Below are 23,649 nucleotides of genomic sequence, written 5' to 3'. Positions count from 1 at the left end.
TTCTAAATCAATACAATTTCTCAAATTTATTATTTTTTTTCTTAAAGAAGTACTTCTAATCTCTGTCAAAAGGGAGGTGAGGAAAGGTCCTCCCTCCCTTGTAAACACTGAAATACAGATCTGAGAAACCAGGGTCGACACACACAAAAAGTGCATTTTACAAAATATCAACTAAAATATATTTTACATGAATTATGCTTCCATTGAAATTCTACCAGCTGCATTTTCAGGTTCGAAAAAATATTTCCACATCTAAGAGATTTCAAAAGCATTTAAGTTGTGGGCAGTGGACCCTGCCTCCTGGGAGACGAGGGGCCTGATCTCCTGCTGGGTGAGGCTGGGCTCCTTGGCAGCAAGGGCCCAGCGCCCTGGGAAAGAGCAGGCTCCAAGGCTGGGTCTCCAGAGCCACCACGGCCCCACCCCACGGCCACTCTGCCAACCTCTCTTACTGCCCCGCCCTCCTGGACTGATGATGCCTTCCTCCGAACAGCTTATTCAATACAAGGGGACCCAAGTTCCTTCCCTTCAGGTTTGGGGTTGGGCTTCCCAAGTGTAAATTCACCTCTGAATGGTCCAGGCCTCACCCAAGCCCAATGACCAATCAGGAGCAGCCATCTGCTCAGGGACAGCACAGGGTTGGGGGATCGCTGGGAGTGCCCTCAGGATTCACTTCCACCTCCCGCCCAACTGTCCTCACCCAGTGCCACCTCCTCAGCCTGCAGGGTCTGTCTGCCCCTCCCTAGGGGAGGGGGACCCAGTGCTGCCCTCCTTGACTCCTGTCCCCAGGGTTGTGGCCTGTGGAATCACTCACGAGCATGTGCCCAGCGCCGGGCCCAAGCCACACTCCCTCTCCCTACCAGGCTCCTCTTTGGTACAAATAGGAAAGAACCAGACTGCTCCAGCCGCTACACGGAGTGCCCCAGGGCCAGGGCCAGGGCCTAGTTCTGGCAAGGATAGCAGGGGGCTGAATCTCCTAATCTACTCTGGGGAGCAGCATGAGGTGAGAACAGGGCCCCTGGGCAACAGGAACAAACTGAAAATGCAGGTCCTTAGCTCCTAGAGTGAGAGGCTGCAGCTCAGCAGGTCTGTGGACTGATACAGTGTTGATTCTCGCTGGGATGTAAATTAGTGCAATCTACAAAAGACTAGGGTAAGAGGTGGCAGGGCAAGGGGAGCCACAGCACTCCTTTGGTTTGATTGCAGGTGGGTGTGGCTTGAAAAGTCATGTGTGAAGTTCTGCAAGAGGTTTCCTAAACCTCTAAGTGTAAGGCAAGAGGAAAAGTCTTCAATAAATCAGGTAGCAATTTTCCTTGCCCCCTGCCCCCACCCCCTCCCAGCTCCCTTCTGCTCTCCCAGACATGACAAACCCCATGTTGATCAGTTAATTTCTGGGAGGCCAGACCTGCTGGGTGGCCTTCACCAGGAGGTGGACAGGAAGCTGACTCCCACAAGGGGGCCACACCCATGACTGTGAGGGCTGGTAACTTGTCCCAGCACCAGGGGCTACTGCAGGGGCAAAGGAGGAATGCCAGAGAAAGGCCCCAAGTCCAGGAAGAGAAAGTCAATGCTCTGGGAGCCAGACTTTGGCTCCCTAGGCCTCAAAGGAATGAGCTCGGAGCTGTGCTAGAATCTGGGAGAGCCTGGTCCCAGGCTAATGGGGAAGCAGCGGGTCACAGTGGGTGAGGTAAAGCTGGCTCCCACTCCCCCCTGAAGGGCCCAGGGGAGGACAAAGAAGGGCCTGGTTCCTGAAGGACCTTCCCCCAATCCCCCCAGGGGCCATGACCCTGAGGCTTCGCCCAGCCTCAGGGAAGACTGCTTCTTCAGGAGCCTCTGCCCAGGGGACCACAGAGAGGTGCCCTGGGCCAAGCTGAGGGCTCTGATGCTTTTCATATACCCTGGCCTCCCCTTCCCTCCCATGGGGCCCAAATCCATAGGGGCCCCTGCCCTCCCCCCACAAGAGAACCACAGGCCAGCCACCTCAGGCTCCTGTGGCCCCTTAACCAAGTGCTGTGCTTCAAGCAGTGCCCCCTGCCCTGAGCCCCACTTGCCCGTGGGCAGCCCCAGTGTGGGCGTGAGGGGGCTACTGTGGGTTCTTGAGGATGCGGCCATGGCGGAAGTCATAGACATGGCGGCAAAGAAACACCAGCTCAGGGTCCGTGTCCTCGGGCACTGTGCGGTGTGGCGGGGTGGAGTAGTCCGCAGAGGGGGGCACCAGTGCTGTCTTTCGGCTGGGGAGACCCTCGCCTCGACGCTTGGCCATGGCACAGAATCTGCAGTGACACACCATTCGCTGTCTTTACCACAGCTATCTTAGCAGGAAGACCAATTCCTTCCCTACCCTGCCCAGAGGGCTGGGACACCCCCTCCCACCTCCACAAGGGCAGGTGCTGCCTCCATCCCTGTCCTGGGGGCCTATGCCCTCTCTGCCAACCATCTTCTCTGTCACTGGGGAACCACACCTACCAGGGCCTCCCTCCCAATCACCTGTCAATTCTCCTTGACTTTTTCTGAGAGCAGTACTCTAACTATCCCCGACTCTGCAACTCTGCCCCAATCACTCTGCCTCAGAGGGGGAACAATTTTTCTTTCTTTTTTTTTTCCATAAAAATTACATGATGGAAGCAGACTGTGGGAAGAAAGTTCTAGGAGGTCAGGCCCAGTGAGTCAGATCCCCTTGGGGATCACAGGCAGCACCCAAATAGCCCTGGGAAGTCTGAGGGGAGAGGCTAGCCAGAGGTACAGGGCACCACCCACCTGCAGTACTCAGCAAAGGTCAGCACGTAGCACTTCTCTTCAATGCAGGCCACACTATTCTGGTCCTGATGTCTCGATGCAAAGACTTCATTCTGCAAAGGCTCAAGGGGAGGGAGGAGGAGGTTGGCTACCAGGGTGGGAAGCACCTAGCTCCAGGAGCAAGGCAGACATTAACCACTCTGCTGGGACTCCTGACCTGAGATAGACAACTCCAGCTAGTGCCCAGGAAGCTAGGGAGCTTCCCTGGAATTTCAGCCTAACTGCTCCTCATCAAGCAGCCCAAGGCATTCCTCCCAGGTCCTGTCCTACTCAGGAGCAGCCAAGTACCCGCTCCAGCCTCTGACTGACATCAGCCTCCCGACCCCCACCCCAGCCCAGGGGAGGAGAGGGGAATTGGTGTGCATTCTCCCATTTAGATGAAAAGTCCCAGAGAGGGGAAAAAAAGTAAAAGGGAGCCCAGACCGGGGGTGGAGCAACCCACACACGGCTTGGTAGATAGCAAGGGGTGTCAGTAGAGACTTTTCTCCCCTCCCTCTCCTGCTGCAGACAGTAAAGGTGTGCAGTTCCACCTCCCCTTTCCTGTCGCCAGGAAGACACAACTACTTGCTCCCATTCTGGCACCCTGCTCTTGGGGGCTCCCTTTCTGCCCCACCTTTCAAGACAAAGGTTACTATTCCCTTCAAAACATGAATTGGGGCAGTGTTGGGAAAAGAGGCTAAAACTCAGGCCTTTCCCCAGGTTCTCTGGTGTCCAAGGTAATGAGTCCAGGGACTTGAATGCCCAGGCTGCCCCACCCCCCCATACCACGTTCTCAGTGCCCCAGCCTCTCCCCCGCCAGGCAGCTCACCTCGTGCATGCTGGGACTGCGGCCTCCCTGTAAGTGCTCTGGTCTGTAATACCACAAGAGGCTCATCATCAGCTCTCCTAGGGGGGAAAGAGAAGCAATCAGGGCTTGAGCTGGCAGCTCCAGAGTTACTTAGATAGGCAGGCGGGCTGGCCACCTGCCCTGGAGGCTCATCCAACTTCAAAGCCTAGGCCAATTCTGCAGGCTCTGGCCACCCCTATCCCCTGCCTTGGGCCAAGTCTGGCAATTCAGTGGCCTAGAATGCTGTTAGGCATGGAGGAAGGAGGAGGAAAAGGCACTGACAGGTGAGGCAGGGTGACAGGCGCTCAGGCCCTGATGGCTGGAAAGGTTAATGAGCTGATCCAACCCAAGCACAAGGCCGTCTGCAGCCCTGAGCACCAGACAGACGCTGGCTTAGTGGAAGGCAGACTCTGCCAAGGACGCAGGACACTAGTGCCAGGTCCAACTCTAGACAAGGGGTACCTGATTCCGGGTTCTCCCAGAGGGCAGAGATCTTGGCCACATAAGGTGTGGACGTCTTTCGAGGGCCTGACTTGAGCAGGACAGTGTCCCGGACTCGGATCGTCTCTCCATGCCGCTGCACCGCCTGGTAGCTCTTTCGGATGGCTGGTTCCGGTTCATCCTGAGCAACAAACCAATGACACAAACAAGGCTTGTGGGGCCGCATTCAGCATGCGGAGGGAGTGACATCCTCTCTGTGCTCTCCTCAGGGCAGTCAAACCGCTGAGGATGGGAGACTGCCAAAGTGGTTTGCACTCTGGCCCCTCCTCCCTGAGCCTGGCTTTCAGGGGCAGGAAAGGGAATCCTCACCGTTGGAGAAAGGAAGAGAAATGGGAACAGGGGTAAGAAAGTGGCTCGAAACTTCTGGGCCTGCACTCCGACCACCACACCCACGACAGCCGGCTCTCGTGCTCCAAGCCCCCAGCACCGGGCAGGTCCTCAAGATTCCTAATGGGCAGTCTGGGTTTGACTCTTAAACCACCATGGTATAAGCAGCAAAGCCTTATCACAGGCAAATGACTTAATCTACTGCTAAGCCTGTTTCCTCGTCTGTGAAATGAGGGTAGTTCTAGGACCACGGGGTGTGTGCGTACCTCACGGGGCGGCGGTGATGATGAAAGCGGATAATGCATGTAAAGTGCTTAGTTCGGTTCTGGCACCTAAGACGTGCTAGATACATTTCAGTCTACATTCTTTTCATCATCCCAGATGTTCCTGTATCACCAATTTTCTCTGCCTATCCCAATTTCCCCTATACATACTTATCCAAAAAGCCTCCAGGGAAGTCCTCCACTTTATAATCCGGGATGAGAGGTGAAGACACTTCAGGAGGCTTCCCTAAGAGTCGGTGACAGAGATGGCAGCCACCAGCTGTGACTGACTGTGCATTCCGTGACTCCCCAAGGCACAGGGCACAGGATCAGTACGGGTTGGGGGAGCAGGCCGGGCCAGTGTGATCAGTTCCTGGGGTACAACTGAGCTTGAACCCCTTGTCACTTCTCAGAGTGGCTAGAGCCAGGGGTTCCTGGGACCCAACTCACTGCAGGTCCTATGTCCCTAACCGCCACCCTCCCTTCTCCCCATCAGCTGAGAGCTGGCACTCACCAAGACATAGACGGCTTTCTCACAGGCAGCCCCAACGGGCACCCAGCCGTTAGTGCGGCGGCGGCGGCGGCGGCGGGGGCGTGGGCGCTGGACGCGAGGCTGCTTGGGGTGGCTGGGCCTGCGGGCAGCCTTGCTCCGCGCAGTGTGCCTACAGCTAGAGCCCGTGCGCAGACCTGACTTGGAGCCGCTAGGAGGCTTGGCGCTCTGAGGGCACGCGCGAGCTACCGTCTGGGGCTCCGAGGTGGGTGTCTGAAGATGGGGGACAGGCTCTGCTGCAGGTGGCACGCTGGGCACAGGGCATCCCAAGAGGGGGTGGGCAGGTGAGGCAGGGTGGCCGGCTTCTGGGAGAGGAAATTCCAGCTGGCCCAGGGACCTGCAGCCTTCTGGGAAAAGGAGAGAGGGAGGTCAGGGCAGGTAAGGATAAGCAGGGAACCCCCAGTCCCTCTGCTTTCAGAGCCTTCTTCTTTTAATTCTAAGCGTGAACCCAAAGGCCACTGAGGTGGCAGGTGGCGTCAGAGGCTGTTAAGGGAGATGATCAGTGACTGGCCAAGGGTTTTTCTTGACCTTGGAGACTGGCCCACAGACATCTCCATCTCCTCTTCTAGCCTGAGAGAAGGGGAAGTAATGGGAATGGCATCTCTAAGCTCTGACTTAATCTTCCTTCTCTAAGGTTTCCACCGTACTTAGGAGCAGGGGATCTGGAGTGAGACCAGGATATGAGTCCCAGATCTGCCACTTACCAGCTGTGTGACTTCAGGCAAGTCACTTTACCTTTCCGTGCCTTGCAACAGAAGTAGTAGTTGTGAGTACCATATAGTGTGTCCTAGGTGTTTTCCTATCAACATATTAATTCTTCACATCCTTACAACAACCCTATGAGGTAGGTACCATTTACCCCCATTTTACAATTAAGGAAACTGAGACACAGGGTGGTTACTGGTTTGTCCCACAGTCACGTGGCTGAAGAAGTGGGGAGAACATTTCAGTCTGGCTCCAGAGTCTGTGCTCAATTAACATGCCACATGGCCTCCCATATATAAAGCACTAAGAACAAGCGCCTGGCACATGGTGCTTACTGGTGTCCCAGGGCAAGGGGCTAGGGGTCTTGGGTCCCACAGTTTAAGTGACTAGACTTAGAGAGTGGTACGGAAGAAAAAGAAGAGCCTAGAAAGAAGCTTGTTCTCATTTCTTAGAGCTCCAACTCATGCGAGAACCTGAAACAACCAGTCTGGCCAGAGTCAACCAGTTTATAAAGTTGTTTTATGGACCCCTTCAAGAAGGGCTGTGCAGGGGAGGGGAGAGCCCTGAGAAGGCCTGGCCCCTCACTTCACCAGCAGCAGAGCAGACCTGCTGGCTAGCATGGCTCTGGTCACCTCACTTCCACCCAGGAGCCAGGAAGGGAGCCTGGAGAGGCATGTGAGGACACTCCTGCCAGTCTGGGGAAAGAGAGATCACTTAGGGATGTCTCAACAACTACAGCACGAGACTCTCAGGTGTCTGGATCTTGCCAAGAAGGTAGACACCAAAGCCCAGGCCCTGATGGCAGCCTGTCTGTTCTCAGAGTGTGCCCACCCGGTCTGTACCTAGCAAGGTGATTCTAAGTCTGAGCATTACTTCTCTTTCAAGGCCTGTATGGCCAGGACGAAGCTGTCCTATTGCAGCTGGTACCACCTACGGGGCCTGGTACCCACCACCCCTCCCCTGAATGCTGAACTCGGTTGGCATGCAGATGGTCTGGGTTCCCGGGAAGTAAGGAATTCTAGTTTTCCTCGAGGAAGGCAGAAGGACATGGGAAGAACTTGGCAAAAGTGCTAATTTCAGCATCTAACTTGCTACTCAGAGTCTAAGAATGGGCATCCCAGTGGAGAGGGAGGAGAGACACACCCTGCCCACTTCACCACCACAAAGCTACCTAACTGCCATGCCGAGAAACCTCCATAGACAGTGGGGACGGAGCAGGGCTGCTAAGAGCTAAACACGGGCCTCTTTCCTGGGAATCTCCTAGGCTGGGGGCACAAAACTAGAGGAATCCTCCCTTCTCAAAACCCCCGACTCTCCCACGCGGTAGACAGACGCCAGTGCGCCCCACCCTCCTGGGACACTGCTTCTCAGAGACTCCCTGGTGTACCCCACCTCCAGGAAGGCATACCTGCTGCAAAAGGCATTTTGTAGGGGCAGCCGCCACAGGTAGTGCCGATGTGGGTAAGAGACGGGGGCAACATTTCACAGATGCTGTAGCCATTCACTCCAGTATCCTCACTGGAGCAGTAGCGAGAACCCCATGGAGGGTGCTGGAAGTGGGTGCCCGTGGCGGGCACTGAGCTCGGGGCCAAGAGGAGCCCCGCGTTAGCTGCAGCCACTGGGGACAGCTTGTCCTCGGGGAGCACGGAGCAGGAGGGGTAGCCCCCACACCGCAGCCCGGCCTGGCTGCAGTACAGGTAGAAGCTGCGTAGCGCGGTGAGCTCAGGCCCACCACACAGGCCACTGTAGTCGGCGGGGTTGCCAGGCATCGGTAGCGGGGAGAGCTGGGGTGCGGGGAAAGAGGGCTGGTGCAGTTCCTGCTTGGGGGCAGGTGACTCCTCGCCTGGGCGCCCGGGCTCCGGCTTCAAGGCTGCTTGCCCACCCATCAGTAGGGGCAGGTGAGGGCGCAGCCCCAAGGGGCTCTCTAGAGCCTCGCTCAGGGGCTGGTAAGGTGGCTGGCTGGACGGCCCACGAGGGGTGGCAGATGGCCATGGCTCCTCGGGGTGTCCTTGCCAGCCGGGTGGGCCTGCAGCCTCCCCAGAGCCAGCCCCCTGCCGGGCCTTGGGATAGTTCTTGCCATTGACCTTGGCCCACTTTGGCCTCGGGGCCCTCAGTGCTGGTGGCTCAGTGGAGTGCCCATCTGCTTCTGGATGGGCACGAGGCGGCCGCAGGGGTAGCTCCCGCTCCTGGCTCAGCTTTAGGAAGGCAGCTGCATTCAGGCTGGCCAGTCTCTTGGGAGTTGGATCGCCATCTCGGCGGGCCCCTTCATCCGGTGCTGGCTCTGGGGACAGGTCCCGACTTCCTCCGAGGTCCCCCAGCCGGGGCCGCTTCTTGGAGGAGGCCCAGCCTCCAGTGGCCCGGTCACGGTCCCGGCTGCGGTGGGGGTCTCCCCCTCGGCTGCGGCGGGTGCCCATCAGGCTGCTGGTCTCTTCCCGCTCCAGCAGCAGGTTATTGAGGGCCTCAGCGTTGAGGGAGGCCAGGCGCCGCTTGCGGGGCTGGGGGAGGCCAGTGTCCTCACTGGATGGGGCCGGGCTAGGGGGCTTGGGCAGGTCGGGGGGCAGCTCATCAGCCTCATCTGCGCTCCGTGGACCAGCCACATTCTCCAGGCGGGTCAGCAGCACTTTGCAGGCCTTGGGCTTCTCGGGAATTAACGGGCGCTTCCGCAGTGGGTAGTTCTTGCGGCGCCCCATGAGGTGCCCTGGGCTCTCAGGAGGACCTGGCTCCACACCCTCTGCCCCCTGCTCCATACTGCTGCCTTCCATCTGCAGGGGCTCCTGGCGGCCCGTGGGGCCCGAACTCAGCATGGAAAGAGACTTCCTCCGAGTGTGTGTCATGGAGTACCTCCAAGCTGCAGGACATAAGGCAGGCAATGAGAGAAGCCTGCCCTGGCCTGCTTTCTCCCCCACTGCAGCCCATCCCGCATCCCCTGCAGTAACTCTGGCCTGCATCCCCTGCAGTAACTCTGGCCCGCATCCCCTGCAGTAACTCTGGCCACTCACTCCATCTCCAGCTTGGATGTTCCCGGGACACCCCTTTCCAGAGTGCAAAGGTCTAGCGGGGTCAGGCTACCAGCAGCTGTGCAAGGACTGGCTGCCCCACTCTCCTCTGAACCAAGCCCCTGGGGACCCTATGGAGCAATGCAAACCCCAGAGCTGGAAGACAGAAGAAGCTGGGGGCAAAGCTCTCGGTTGTCTCCACCTGTTCTTCTCCCACTAGATACTCATCGTAGGACAGGAGGAGACTGTCCTGAGGACATGGATCCAGGATAGGGGCTTGGGTGGTGGGAGCCCACCAATTCCTTCAAAGACATTATCAGTCCCCTCCCCCTTCTCGAGGCTTCTGAGATTGGCCACAGGAGGATAAGGAGATGGACAGCGAGGAGCTGAGATGAGGAACCTGCCTGCTGGGCCGTGGAGGAGGCAAAGTCCACCTGTGAGGACACCTGCCTGGCACATACAGTAGGACAGCCATAACCTGGGTATTGCTGGAAAGCCCCCTCAAGAGTGAAGGCCTGGCTGTGAGGAGCCTGTGGGGGGAGGTCTCAGCCAGCCCGTGGAGCCAGCCCCACCTTAGTTCAGATTCCAAACGGCCCAGTGCCCGTGCCTGGGGGAGGGATGTCAGTAAGGCTGGGGCCAGCATTCCCAGGTAGGAAACCCAGGGACCACACTCTAGACCTGTGGTACAGCTTTAAAGGCCCACCAGCCACTAAGAGCTGGGAAAAGAAAGTACCAAATAGAAGAACTAACTCAGGCGACAAACCCAGGCAGCCCTGTTAGTCCTGCCTTATTCCTCAGGACTCCCTCCTTGTAGGCAAGATGCCAGGCAGGGGGCAGGATGGGGGTGAGTCACAGGAAACCCAGAGCTCCAGACAGAAAATGCCTGCGACCAGGCATCATCCCTTAACTTTGCTTAGCAGACACCCTCCCCACCTCCAACATACCTGGGCCCCCCGGGCACCCCCGTAAATGAAAAAGGCAGCAGGCTGTGTGCAGGAAGCTGGCACAGCCCAGGCAATGGAGAGCTGAGGGGCAGGGTCGGGGGGACGGACACTGCCGGCATCGGTGGTCAGAGACTACTATGCTGTTCACTCCCTACCTACACCCCAACAAAGCAAGATGCTGCTGAGTAAGGTGTCAGACGGAGCTCTGCCCTCCCCAGCACTCTGGGACCCCTCCTGCCCAGCAAGCTTTTCAGCTTGATTTCTCCGCTGCTATTGTTATTCACTCTCGCTCCACCAGAGGAGCTGGGAGCAGTCCCTGCAGGGCCAGGATTTAACCCTGAAAGTCCCAAGCCTGAGGACTCCCAGGGAATCCAGAGCCCTTCCAGTAGCTCCTGTGGCCTTGGGCCAGTGGCTGGGGTCACTGGGTACCCTCTACCCTCTCTCCAGAGACATGCCACTAGTTGAGAAAGAGTGCTCCAAAAACCAGGCTGAGGGCAGCAGGGGTGTCCCTCACCCCTGAGAAAGAACTTGGAAAACTGGAAAAGGGAGGCGGGGTGCCAGGCATTGCTCTGGCCACATGCGGGGACCTGCATACCCAGAGACTAGGCCCCAGGCAGGACAGAGAGTCACAGAGGCAAATCCATTCATTCCTGAAGCACAGACTGGAGTGCTCCTGAAAAACCTCAGGCATCTGCTAGGCTACCTAAGACGCTTTCTTTCTTCTAATCAGGGTGTCCACCCATCCCTGATTGCTCAGCACGCTTATTAGCCCTCAAAAGAATCCCAATTGCTTATAACCCCAGGCCCTTCCCTCAAGGGCAGGGCACCCCTGTGCCAGAGGTGAAGGAGCAGGAACAAGGAGAAGCACATCTGTATTTCCTAGGGAAGCCTGCGCCCAGCCCTCCCCCACCCCCAAAGGGCCTGGAGAAGGAGGACAGTGAATAGACCACACAGTTGAGCAGGGGCCAAAGCCCCTCAACAGGCCCCAAGTTACCAGAGGAGTCGGGCCTGGGAATGGCCGGTGGCCAAGGCTGAGGTCACCTGGGCTTATGGCCTTTAAGGACATGGACACCAAGCAGAGTAAGGAGGAGTGGATGGGAAAGAGAAAGCGAACACAGGGAGGTGTTTCCAAGCCTGGCCAATGAAGAGCTCTTAGCAGACCATGGTCGTCCTTGGTCTGCCCTCGCTTTCCCCCACCCTCAATTTGCTGGTAGACTTGCTACATGGATGGATGGCCCAGGGATTCTGGGATACTTGGTCCCACTCAGTCTTTCCCTTGCAATATGAAAAAGATTCGGAGAAAAGCCTTCCACTTTCGGGAGTCTGTCCCCAGAACCTGGGAATTTGTTTCTGGCAGAGTATCTCACTCCTTCACCTCCCTCTTCGTCCCTCAGGGACACCCACTGTCCCTGAGGCTGATGATCCCAGGAAGCTTCTAAATCAAAGGGTGCAAGTCACATTTTCAAATCAAGCATATTGGGCCTCCTGCTAGCCTCCCTTGAATTTGCCAAATCCCATCACCCGCAGAACTCCTTGCTTTCACGTGGTGCCTAAGGCAGCAATGTCACTCACGCTCCTGAGGAGAGGCTGGGGACTCTGCTGCCTAGCGCACTGCACTCCAGGCTGAAGAGAGTCAGTGAGTCATGCTTTGAAGCCAGATGGACGTGTGAGAACTTCGGCAGCAGCTTTTCCCTGGGGTGGGGCTGGGTGGAGGGGCGCCCAGCCTGCCAGGGCCCCTCCAACCTGCAGGGGTGGCCCAGCTCAATGGGGGAAGAAGATCCCGGGAAAGCAGGAGGCTTGGTTCCCATTCCAGCTCTGCCAACCATCCTGCTGTCCTGTCCCTCCCACTTACACACCAGCTCAACCAGGAACTTTCTGCCACTACCAACAGACAAGAGTGCCCTGCTTCTCTCAGACTACCCTCCTCTTCTCTGGGAAGCCCTGTCCTCCCAGGGGCAGGTAGTTCAGGCACCCTCGGGAGAAGGTTCCTAGGAGGGACTCCCCAGGGCGTCTTAGAGCTCGCCTAGACCATGTCAAGCAAGCCCTCACTGAAGAAAACCAGTCTGAAGCACAGTGGCCGGCTGGTGGTCCTCCGAGCCAAAGACCCAATGAATCAAAAGTTGAATCCAAAATCACAAGCCTGACCAGGGCTGGGAGAAGTCATCTCCACAGAAATAGAAAAGGAGGGAGGCCTTGTCTTTTGCCCTCAAGCTGCAGCAGCACCTTATACGTAGCCCCCACGGCCCACCAGGGCAGGTGGAGGACACCCAAGGTACTGTGTGCAAGAGCAGGTCAAAGGCCTGGAGGAGATGGGCTGTGGGCACCAGAGGAGAAACGAGGGCAAGGGTGGGGGCCTGGATGAGCAGGTCGAAACCAGATCACTCCCCCAAGCAGAGGCTGCCCTGGGGCAGAAAGAGGCCCTCAGCCTTGGCCATGGCTCTCCCTAACTTACCCAGCTCTAGGCCACACCCACACCCCCATCATTAGGGGTTCAGGACCCAGGGCTCTGCCCCACTGCTCTTCCTGAAACCTCTCTTACCCACTGCACTTGAAATTATGCTTTTCAGGCTTTTTGGTTTATCTGTAATGGGAGGGAGTACTTGGGGTTGGGGGGGGCGGTCTTAGGTAAGAGCAGACCAGGTGGTCCCCTGGGTGAGGGTCAGGAAGGGCCCTGACCCAAGCCACCTCCCTCCAATTACCCCTAAAGCCACACAGTAGGCACCGAGTTAAGTAAGCACTGCCCACTTCTGCAATCTCTCTTGGAATAAAATAGCCCCCTCCGCCACCCCTCAACGGAATAATACTTTTTCACGAACACTGAGTTTCTTGACTCTGCTATCAGAGAAGAAAAGCAGGAAGAGCACAAAGGCAAGCTCCTGTTCTTTTAAATTTAGTTGATGTTACTTCATGGAAAAACAGAGAGGTGAAGCTCCTGAAATTCTTGTGATAAAGCCAGATAAAGATGCGGCTGGTATCTCTTGAACCCCCTAGAGCCGGTAAAATGGCAACAGCCAAAGCTTTAAGTCAGCCAGACCTGGATCCAGCTCTGGCCCATGAGCAACTTACCTAACTTTGCTGAACTTCAGATGCCTCATCTCAAAGAGACACATCAGAAAGAACTTTACTTAAGAGTGGTGGTGAGAATGACACTAGGGACCAAGCAGGAGCCTAGCAGAGTAGGAACCGGGCAGGCCAACATCCTGGGGATCCCCCTCTTTCAGACCCACAGACAGTGGAGGGTGGCCTGCCCTCAGCCCTCGAATCCCCACATTAGGAGGAGTCCAGAGCCACCGGGAGTGGTGAGAAATCTGAAAACGCAGCCTGTACCTGACCCCTGCTCTGCTACCGTTCCATTGAAAACACCCGAGTGTCCACCCCGGGAAACGCAGCCGTGCCACCCTTATCCCACTCGGGACTCAGTCTGGGGTGAACTCTGGGGGGCTCGGTTTACAATGCAGCGAAGAGGGCAGGGGCAGAAACTGTATCCCACAGACCCTGAATAACAGCTCCACGCCTCCAAGAAACAAGAAAGGCGAGATCTTCAGATGCTAAAGGCCCAGGGGATGGGGTCAGAGGGCACTCGCTCTGCCTGCTGCTGCCATCTGACTGCAGCTTCAGTGCAGGCTCCCAGAGAGAGCAGAAGCCTTGGCTCCAGCAGCTCAGAGCTCAAGCCCCAGGGTACTGCCCCGAAGAGAGGGCCTCCCTGGTGCCCATTCAGCCTCACTTGCTGTGGGTACTCAATTTACTCTGCAGTCAGGCTGGGACCCTACAAACACCTGGGCAGGAAGCACGGCGCCTGACCAAAGGGAACTGGCCTGACCCGTCTGGATGCGGCTTGTTTTATAGACTGCCCTCGGGTCGTGGCCATCTGAGGAGCTGGGCCCGCCTGCCCCGGAGGCACCAAGCCTATCTCTGGCCTGTCGACCACCTGCTCCTCACACTTCACACTGGGGGCTCCCAGGAGCCCAGAGAGGCAGGAGCAGCAGTGCAGGGCAAGGCCCACCCCCACCCCACACAGGGTCCGGTGCAGCCACCGGCCCAGACCCACAGCCAGGCCCCACCTTTGGCTACTCCTGTCCACGCTGAGCATCCCAGCGGGAGCGCCCAGACACACGCGCCCAGAGCTACACCTGAGCATCCAGAACCTCCACGTACTGCTGGCTCTGGACCCAAAGCCAGATATCACACCTCTTGTTAACATCTCTGTGGGGAGGGAGGGGACTCAGACTATGAAATGGACCTCTCCATTTTACATTAGAATTGCAATTAAGTACAGGAATATAGTAACAGTAGAGTTGGTGGAATCTCCTTCACCTTCTCACTGGAAACAGCCAGTCCCTAGTCTCAGGGCAAGGCCCTTCCTTGCAGGTAGGGGGGCTGAGAGTGAGGGAGACAAGACTTACCCCTGGGACCTGTAAGTCAATATATACACACAGACCCCTGAGTGAGGACAGTGGGCAGAGAACACTGTATTTTAGTCATACCACAGTGCTCTGCTCTAAGAAACTCAGCCCTGACAAATTAGAAGGTAATCACATGCAATACAAAACTAGTCTGTAGAGGCTTCCTCTAAGGCACATGTCCCTACTGAAGGCAACCTACCTTCCCCCAGCTTCTTCCCAGTGCCCAGCTCCTGTGTGCACCAGGCAGACCTCTATGTGCAGGTGTCGGTCCAGCTAAGCCAGAGCACCCGTCGCTCGCTCCCAGGCACACGGCACCTCTTGTGACCTTTGCTCATTCAGCCAACCTTTGCTGGCCCCTCGCCACAGCTCAGCAAGGCAAGACCCACACGGGGCTGGAAGCCACTTCGTGCCACTGCTAATCCGAAGTGTGTTTGGTCAATGGCTTGAACTTCTCTGAGCCTTGGTTTCCTTACCTACACAGCAGGGTTGTTACGAGGATCAAGTTAAATAGGAGTGTGTGTCAACTGCCTAGCAGAGTGCCTGGTATACAGCAGGCGCTCAACACAAGCTCATTCTTTCCCCATACATGTCAAGTATCACGCCAAGTGCTGAAGAAAAATGCAAAGCAGACTGAGGAACTGGAGCTTGGGCTGGTAGGAAGACAGAGGGCAAGACAGCGTGACAGGGCTGTGACTGAGGGCTCGGAGCTCGGTACAGAGAGCTTGGCTCCATGGCAGCTTCCCAGAGGGCACATTTGAGCCAGGACTTTCAGACTCTTACTGAGGGTCTACGATCTACTTCTTGCCAGGTGTACTAAGCCCAATGGGAAATGGGCAGCACTTTGAGAAATGTGCTTCCTAAACATTTGGAAAGGGCGGGAGACAAATGCAGCTTTCCCGACTCACCACCATTGGCTCCATACAGGATTACTCCAGGCTGGGGGACAGGGAGCGCCAGGCTAAGGCTCCCTCAGACCCTCCCACCCAGACTCCACAGTGCACAGACCAGGCCAGAAGCAAATCTCCTCCTGGAGCAGGACCCATTTGCTCCCGGCAGTTAAAGTGTGGAAAAAATAAAGCAGGAACAGGGACAGGGAACCTCAAGGCTCAGCAACAGGTCAACCAGGAGGAAACCTCGTGTACTGATGCACCGTTCTTCAAAAAACGCAACAGCTCACCAGCCTGCTCCGGGCACCTGCCCAGGAGTGGCAAAGGATATGTGCTGGTTCAACCACCAGGACACTCCAGGAACCAGTAACTTGGATTTCTAAGATGGCGTGCCAAGACTGAAGGTGCAATCTCTTGTCCTGAACACAAGAAACTGGCCAGCCAGGCCAACATGGGAGCTCTGCCCTTAGCCTCCCCAGCAAAGTGCTGATGTCCTGAATGAAACAGCCATGAGGAACAAGACCCAAGACCAGGGCTTCCCAATACTCCCACAGCACGAACAGAAACACAGGCAGCCAACCTGAATATCTCACGCCTAACCAATTAACTGTTTAGTAACACCCTCATTATGCAAGCTCTGCAGGGACAGGCAGGCTCTGCCTTCCTTACCAATAAATCTTATCCACAGGGCTTAGTAAGAGCTTACTGAACAAATGAAGATCTGGGTGCCCACCTGCTCCATCCCATATAACATTTCCACCCTAGACTGATGGCCCAACTTACAGCCCAGAGAAACTCTGACCTCCAAACTATCCCTCATCCCCAGGAGTCCACCTTGCCTCTTCAATATAATCTACAGTTCAACAGGCTACTTTAGGAATTCTCTCATATTACACAGCACAACCTTCTTCCACGACTGTCCTCTTTCTTCTCTCTCCCAACCTGCCTAGCTATCTCAGGAGACTATTCCTCTCGTTCCACTTACTTCTTACAGTCACCGTCACTCTCATTCATCCTTGCCACCCCCCACTCCCGGTGGCTGATATCATCTCACTCTAACGTGGAGAAAACAGAGAGGCAGAAGAACTTGCCCACACTCCCACACCATCGAGGGCAGAGGCGGGGTGGCTGGTGTCAGTCCCCAAGCCCACGCCCCAAACCGCAACACAGGACGGCTGCTGAGTCACAGACCAACATTCGAGATCAACCTGCATGTGCAATTCTGCTTCTCTGTGCTGTTTTAATTATTGGCATTAACACATTATTAGTTTTTCCTGATTTTTCACGACAAAAGAATTGAAAATGTACTACGATTAAGAGCCATCTATATACTGGCCAGGGAACATAAACATAATTTTACAAACTGTTTCTACAGAAAAGTCTCTCAAAGTTCCCAATATGCTCTTAGATGCACTTCTGAAACAAACCCATTTTATATCCTCGAAAGGGGTAAGGGCTGCAAAGACATGTTTTCTTGATTTTAACAGTCAATCCAGGAAAGGAGTCTACAGACTGCCCCCCCACCCCATGCATGTAACCACGTCTCGAATCAGATGAAATCTCCATCACGGACTGCAATGAAGACAGAAATTTGGTCATCACACTCCAAACAGCCATCTTAATATTTGAAGATGTATTACCTGACCTCTATGGCTACCTCTTTGGGCCAAATAAGTCCAAGTCCTTCCAATTTTCTCTGACGATTATCTCTTACAGTCATTTCATCTATTTTACAATTCTTTTCTACACTTTGTCCCAACTGTGTGAACGCCTCCAGGGACACCCCTCACTACTGAGGAGGGCCTGCTGACCCTGACTATAGTGGAATCGTGACTCCATCTTCCATTCTGGCATACACATCAGGATATCCTGGCATCAAGCAACACCCTAATACCTTTGCTGTGGTATCTGCAAAGATGCTCTAAAAACTAATAATTCACCTCTAGGGAATTCCCTGGCAGTCCAGTGGTTAGGACTTGGCGCTTTCACTGCTGAGGCCCGGGTTCAATCCCTGGTAGGGCAACTAAGATCCCACGAGCTACAAGACACAGCCAAAAAAAACAGTAATAATAATAATTCACCTCTAAACCACCTGGCCGGATGAGAATGTGATTAACAAACTGAATTTTCCCCAAACATTTAGACAGGCAGCTGCCGTTGAAGGAGGGCTACCCCTCTCCTCTGCAGGTAGGAAACTGAAAGAGCTGCATGTAAGGAGGGCTGGGGCCCAAACAGGCACTGAAGATGGAAGGGAAGTATGGGGTGGTAAGTACCACTCCAGGTGAGACCCTGGGGTCACAAGAGGCAGAGACACACCAGGTGTCTTAACACACCAGGTGTGTTAAAGCCCCCACCCCCATCCCGCAAACCTATTGGAACAGAAACATAAGAAAAAAGATGCAGACCTCAAGTTTCTGCCTGGCATTGATCCTGTTAACTAAGACCAGTCACTTGTCATTTTTTCATTCAGGTAACGTGGTTATGGTGCCTCAGAAATAAGCTCCTATTTCAAACCTCAGAGAGGCTGAGAGACAAACCCATTCTCTTATTCGTGGTGCCTGCAGAAGATCTCAAGGGCAATGTTATTATTATTGTTATTATTACTGGTGGGATGCTGAGACAGGTTAATAACAAACCATCTTTGCAGGTGTTTCCCACTGGGAAAAATGGAATCTGGATGAAAATGCTTCCCGGGACATCACACAAAGTCCTGGATGTGACTTTGCCCTGAGGCCTGCTCACCAAACCCACCACAGTTAGATCCCCAGCCGCTAGACCAAGTCACCTAGGGCAGGACACCAATACCTCCACTGCACCCCAGGGCCAGGCTAGTACTCAGCCACTCTGCAAAGCCAGCTCATTGGAGCCAAGGGCACTTGTCTGGCCCTGAGCAGAGCGCCTGCAGCCTCAGCCTCACGGCCACTGCTGCTGTTACTTCTCCCTATTAGCCGGTTTACTGCTCATTAGTGGCAGTACCAGGAGGTGAGCAGGGGAAACATAAAGGAGCTGAAATTCAAACCAGTCTATTTTACTACAGTTAGGTGTCTCCCCTAAAAACAGGCAGGATTTCATCATCCAGGACCTCCCTGTCCCCTTCTCCGGGGAGGCAGAAGCAGCCTGAAGGGTGAGGCGCTGCAGAATCTCAGAACCCAGGTGCCAGGAGCCTATGCTTCTAATCATCACAGGCTCTTGACTAAATGCTGTATTGTCCACCTTTTCAGGGTTAGCACGCACTTCCAGCCATGAGGTGGCCCATCATGTCAAGGCCGGGGACCTGCAGAGCAGGAGCACTGGGGCTGCCCTCCGTGTCAAAGCACACTCTTCTTGTCCCTCCAAAGTCCCCAACACAATGGCAAGTTCACAAAGGAAGTGAGTTCTGCCAGACTATGCTAGCAAATTCCCATAAATACTGGGGCTGGGGTAGTATTGCTTATGTAAAATGCTTCCCCATTGAAAGATGCTGCTTTATTTACATTCTTCACAACCCATTCATAAAAAGGAGGCCCTTTAATGTTGGGGCTGTTCGTATAATGCTCCATAAACCCGGCAGCTTCAACTGGCGGCCTTAGTTCAACACAGGCAACTTCTCAACTCCAGAGACATTTTCCCCTTAAGCTTTTTTTTTTCTCTTTAATGACACCTTGCGACAGGGCGCTGAGGCCAGATGTTGCCGGAGCAAGGCCAAGAGGAGTAAGAACAGATAAAATGAAAACACACAAGTCCTCCTGAATGCTGGGACAGAGGTGGGGAGGAATGAAAATAAAGAAATCGAAAATCTCCACAGAACTCCAATGTGAACTCTGTATGCTGCGAGGCTTAATTCCTTCCAGGTTTACTGAAACTTCCTTTATGGATGTCAAAACGCTCCCCAACTTACACCTCTATGTACCAGAGACAGTGTGGAGGGGATTTTTTTTTTTTAACCCCAAAGGAAAAGATAGAAAAAGGCTCTTTTTGGTTTTTAATCTGCATTGTGGGTGAATTAAAAAAGCAGAAATTTTCTCTGCTTCTTTGTAAAAGTGTTCCAGGAGCTGCTAGATTCAAGAGGGGCACAATTTGCTTAGAGTGGAGCAACTCAGACCATCCTCAGAACGAGAGGAAGGGCCGTGTTCTAGGACACACAGCACAAACAGCCCAAGCAGCTGAGAAGAGAGGCCAGGAGATGCATTATGAGGTAACCTGTCTCCTACTACTGTAGAAGCAAGGAGGAGAGAAGTAGTGCGGATTTTTTTTTTTTAATTGACGGGGGAGCGGTCTGCATTGCCATGGCAACTGTGAGGGGTGGCATTCCTGCTTGGAAGGGAAATGCTGGTCCATTAATCATCAAACTGGGGCACAAAAGGGAGGTTTGGGGGAAAGGGGATGGATGCGGAATTTATTTTTTCAATGTCTAGACTCAAACCAGTCACCAGTCCTCTCTCCCATTTCTCCCATGGCCCAGGGTTGGTGGTAAACAAATACGGAAGTTCCAAGAGAGCTGGGATCATAAGCTCTCCTTTCTGATGGGTCCAGTGTGGGACTGATGGTGCCTCCCATATCAGCGATGCCTCTATAAACAACTCCTCCAACATCAGTCCCCAAAGCCCTGTCCACACGCCAGACCCAGGAATCTTCCTTTTCTGTTCTCAGAACCGTGTTTTCTCCCCCATTTACACCCAGGATTGAGAAGGGATAAAACATATGGATTCATTTAGCACGGACAACAAGGAAAATTTCATAAGAGCAGCAAAGCCGGGTAGCGAGAATGGCCTGGTAAGGTAGGAGGAAAACAGGATTACAGTCCTTTTCCAATTCATGTCTATATGGTATCATGTGAGCAATCCACAGGACAGACACTTCACCAGCTGGAATATCAGAAGCAATCATTTGCTCCCCACGCTAAAGCACCCCAAATACACCCTATGTATATGCCTTAAAAAGGTCAGAAACCACCAAGAACTCCTATACTAGCATTTCTAGGGAAACAGAAGGGAACGTTTCCCTTCCGCTCCCACTCAACTAAGCAGCCAACTGCATTTATTCATTCAATAAAAACGATGTGCACAGCACTATACCAGAAATCCTAGAATACTCACACACACACAAAGGTTTAATACTCACACTGTCCTTGTCCTTAAGAAACTTCCAACTGACAAAAACACTCAAGAAGACACCATGTTATAAAATCCAGGGTCACAATCTCAGAGGCAAGCAACGCTGGCCTGGAGTGGTCTGAGATGAAGGATGAGAGTAGGGTTCAGGCAGGAGAAGAAGAAGGCAAGGGGCTCCTAACTGGGGACAACTGGCGAAATCAGCAGGAGCAAACATGCAGGGAGATAAACATGCACAGTGCAGCATGGCTAGGGGAGAGCCTTAAGGGAGACTGTCTAGGATGAGACTGCAGGAAGAGGGGAGTCACTGCAAGTTTGTGGGTAGGGGAGTGACATGGGGAAAGGAGTGCTTTACAAAGAATGATCTACCAGCTGTGTACAGACTGGATCAGAAGGGCCAGAGGAAGCAGGAGGGACAGGGAGGTCATGATAACAACATAGGCCTGACATGGGAACAGCAGGGCAACAGAAAGGAAGAAAGGGAGGGAGATATAAAAAAGAGAGAAACTCTTCATTGGCTAAACTCTCCAGAGCAAACCCTCTTAAACACTTGATCTGACTGACATGAGTCTCCTTCCAGGTAAGAGCCTGTCAAAGAGGGAATTATTGTTTTGGCCATTCTCCTTTAGGTTCTGGTGGCCAGACAGGTCACCCCCTTCTGACTGCCACCAAAAGAAATCACATACATACTGGAGAGCCCCTCAGGAGACATAAAGACCTTGAGATGCTGCATCATCCTCTGGATCTTAGACATACAATTAAATTCTCTCAGAAAAACTTTAGTCTCCTGCATGAGGTAATACCTCCCTTTCCCACAAGCCTCAACTCCACCCAGGCTGGGGTCTAGACCCTCTTGGGGAGGGGGATGGAGGGTGGCTATGAATTAACTCCATGCTCAGACTAAGCAAGGGTGACAGGCGGTTTTCCCAAGGAGGGATTACAGTCAACCACAGCTGGGAGCAGCTCATAACCAAAACCTTCCTGGGGTGGGACCCAGATTTTATCAAATATATACATTCTAAACACCTTAAGTCTCCCTGTTTTTATGGTCCCAACTCTTCCATTAAGTATGGGATCACAGGAGAGGGCACAGGAGCTCTGAGTGGGTTTTTACATATGCAAAAACAGCATCCAGCTTAGAGCTGGTAACTGGTGGGGTCAGAAGCACTCATGGCTTAAGCCACTGGTTCCCAAATGTCCTCTACTTGGCCAAGGACAGTGGTGTTCCTCCAGGACATGTGGTCTCTCTGGGGTCCTTTTCTCCTTTTTGCAGAAGGCATGGGGGTGGAAAAGGTGGGAGGAAAGTCTCTCAGGTGATAGAAAGGAAACCTTTTTTATTTAATAATTAAATTCCTGCCTGGGTTTATAAACTCAGCTTCTCATTTCTCTGTGTGAGTACCTTCTTTCACTAGTGCTGAAGGCAGTTGTCCATGGATTGCTGGAGCACTTCTGGGAGGTATTTCCTAGTCCCCAGTCCAACTGGTCTTCTGCCCTCTTAAGACTAATGACAATGGACGACTGGGAGATGTCCCAGGTGGGATTAACCCTCTCCCTGTGGACAGAGTCTTCTTGCTGAAACCCCTCAGTCCTGGCAGGCTCTAGAGCTGCTCACCGGACTCTCTCCTGGTAAGTCCAGCAACCCGGTCGCCACCGGCCAGGCCCACCATGTGCACACCCCCACCTCTGTCCCTCTGCCCCACTGGGTCGACCCCACTCTTCCCAGAACAGCGAGGTGATCCGAGGCTGGAGCCGTGAGCCAGTGCCGCAGCTCCTCCCGGCGGTCGTCCCGGCCCCCGCAATCCCCAGGGCAGAGTCCGGCCCGGTCGCCCTCCCCTTGGGGTGGGTGGCTCGGACCCGCTCCCCTCCCCGACGCCACCACCTGCGCCCGCTCCGGCGCCGCCTTTGTCCGGCGCTTCGCCGCCAAGCGGGCCCCTCGGGCCCGACCTGACCCGGCCCCCGGCCCTGGAGGAGAGGCGGCGAGGCAGGCAGGGCCAGGCCCGGCCGCGAGCACTGGGTCCCGCTGTCACTTAGAGGCGGTCTGACAACTTCGATCCCCCGCCCCACCTCGGACTCGGCCGCTGCTCCGCACGGTCCCCGCCGGGCCTCCCGCGGCCCACACTCGCTTCTCGAACCGGTTCCCTTCCCTCTTCGGCGCCTCCCTTCCTTCCAGTCCGATCGGGTCTGGTCTACACTACCCCCCGCCCCGGTGTGGCCCCCATCCCCTGCCCCCCATCCAGCAATAACCGGTCAGCTCCCTGCGCGGGAGGGCGCCCCCCACCCTGTGCTGGCGATCCCGCGGCGCCGCCCCCAGCCGCGGCCCCTTGCCTCGGGGACCTCGATGGGGGGAGGGGGCACGGGGGGGCGGGGGCCTCGCCGCCCGCGCACTCGGAGGCGAGCCGGCTCTGCCTCGGCGGAGAAACGACCGGCGTCCTCCCGCCCTCCGCCGCCCGGGACGCCCGCGCCGCCGCCGCCCGGCCAAGCTGCCACACTGCGGCCCCCACCCACCCCGCCCCCGGCCTGCGAAGCGGGCGGCCCCCAGGGGCTGTCACCTCGAGGCGCTCCGCACTCCCCGATGGCGGGACCGTGGCGCCGGACCCGGGGGAGAGAGGCGGCACGAGCGAGCGGGCGGCCGCACCTGCTTCGCGTCGTCCGTCCGTTCGTCCGTCCCTTCCCGGGCTGGCGGGGGCGGCGGCGCGGCGCGCTCGGTGGGGCGCGCTGACGGGCGACCGGTCCTCTCCCCTTCACTCGTCTGCCTCCCTCGCTCGCTCCCTCCCGCTCGCTCGCCCCTTCCCCCATCCTCGACCGCGGCCCCTAGCTCACCGGGACGGCGGCGCGGACGGCGCGGCTCTGGGCTCCCGCAGGCCCCGGCCGGGCTGGAATCCGGCGGCTGGAACCCCCCGGGGGCGCTCAATTCCCGGGCTCCACGCTGCTGCGTCAGCGCCTCCTCCTGGGGGCCGGGGCCGGGCGGGCGGAGCGGGGGCCGCGGCCGGGCGGGGCCGTCGGGGGGGCGGGCGCGCCTGGCCGGGGCGGGCGGACGGCGGGGGCCGGACGGGCGGGGCAGGCAGCCGGACGGGCGGGCGGCGGGGGCCGGGCTCCGGGATCCGCTACGCCGCTCGCGGTTCCCCCACAAACTCCCCGAGAGCGGAGCCTCCGCCGCCCTCCTTCCTGCTTCCTCGTCCCCAGCCAATCAGCAGCGCGGCCCTCGGCCAGCTCCGCCAATCAGCCGCCCCGCCCTGCGCTGGCCCCGCCAGCCAATCCGGCCCTCGGCTCCCCCTCCCGGTCTCCAACCAATCAGAACCGTGGGTCGGTCGTCCCAACGCAGGGGGCAGCACGAGGCGGCCGCGGGAGGCGGTGCGGGGAGTGG

The 23,649-nt window shown here is 55.9% G+C and overlaps 1 protein-coding gene across 3 annotated transcripts; it reads right to left on the bottom strand.

The window, feature by feature from the left end:
• BAHD1 (bromo adjacent homology domain containing 1) lies at nt 1–23,400 on the bottom strand. Of its 3 annotated transcripts, none has more exons than XM_060004994.1 (7): nt 23,106–23,400; nt 7,374–8,813; nt 5,225–5,607; nt 4,082–4,241; nt 3,602–3,678; nt 2,755–2,855; nt 1–2,270 (listed from the first exon to the last, which is right to left on the bottom strand). In XM_060004994.1, the coding sequence occupies exons 2-7, from the start codon at nt 8,797–8,799 to the stop codon at nt 2,081–2,083; spliced, it is 2,337 nt and encodes a 778-aa protein (XP_059860977.1). In that variant the 5' UTR covers nt 8,800–8,813; nt 23,106–23,400; the 3' UTR covers nt 1–2,080. The 3 variants fall into 3 exon arrangements, with proteins under 3 accessions (XP_059860977.1, XP_059860979.1, XP_059860978.1); XM_060004996.1 differs by having other exon boundaries at nt 2,755–2,846; XM_060004995.1 differs by lacking the exon at nt 23,106–23,400 and adding an exon at nt 22,835–22,862.
• Nucleotides 23,401–23,649: the final 249 nt, after the last annotated feature.

The sequence above is a fragment of the Delphinus delphis genome, chromosome 2 (assembly GCF_949987515.2).
Source record: "Delphinus delphis chromosome 2, mDelDel1.2, whole genome shotgun sequence".
NCBI classification, from domain to species: Eukaryota; Metazoa; Chordata; class Mammalia; order Artiodactyla; family Delphinidae; genus Delphinus; species Delphinus delphis.
Note: the sequence above shows the minus strand (reverse complement) of the source record. Positions and strands in the feature narration are given on the sequence as shown.

What these genes read in the sequence shown, in the direction of transcription:
- BAHD1 (XM_060004994.1), bottom strand. Translation starts at nt 8,799, where the DNA reads ATGACACACACTCGGAGGAAGTCTCTTTCCATGCTGAGTTCGGGCCCC. An exon ending in CTGGGAGAACCCGGAATCAG is followed by an intron (nt 3,679 to 4,081) that starts GTACCCCTTGTC and finishes TTTCCCCCCTAG; the next exon opens with GAGAGCTGATGATGAGCCTC. An exon ending in ACCTTTGCTGAGTACTGCAG is followed by an intron (nt 2,271 to 2,754) that starts GTGGGTGGTGCC and finishes GTGTCACTGCAG; the next exon opens with ATTCTGTGCCATGGCCAAGC.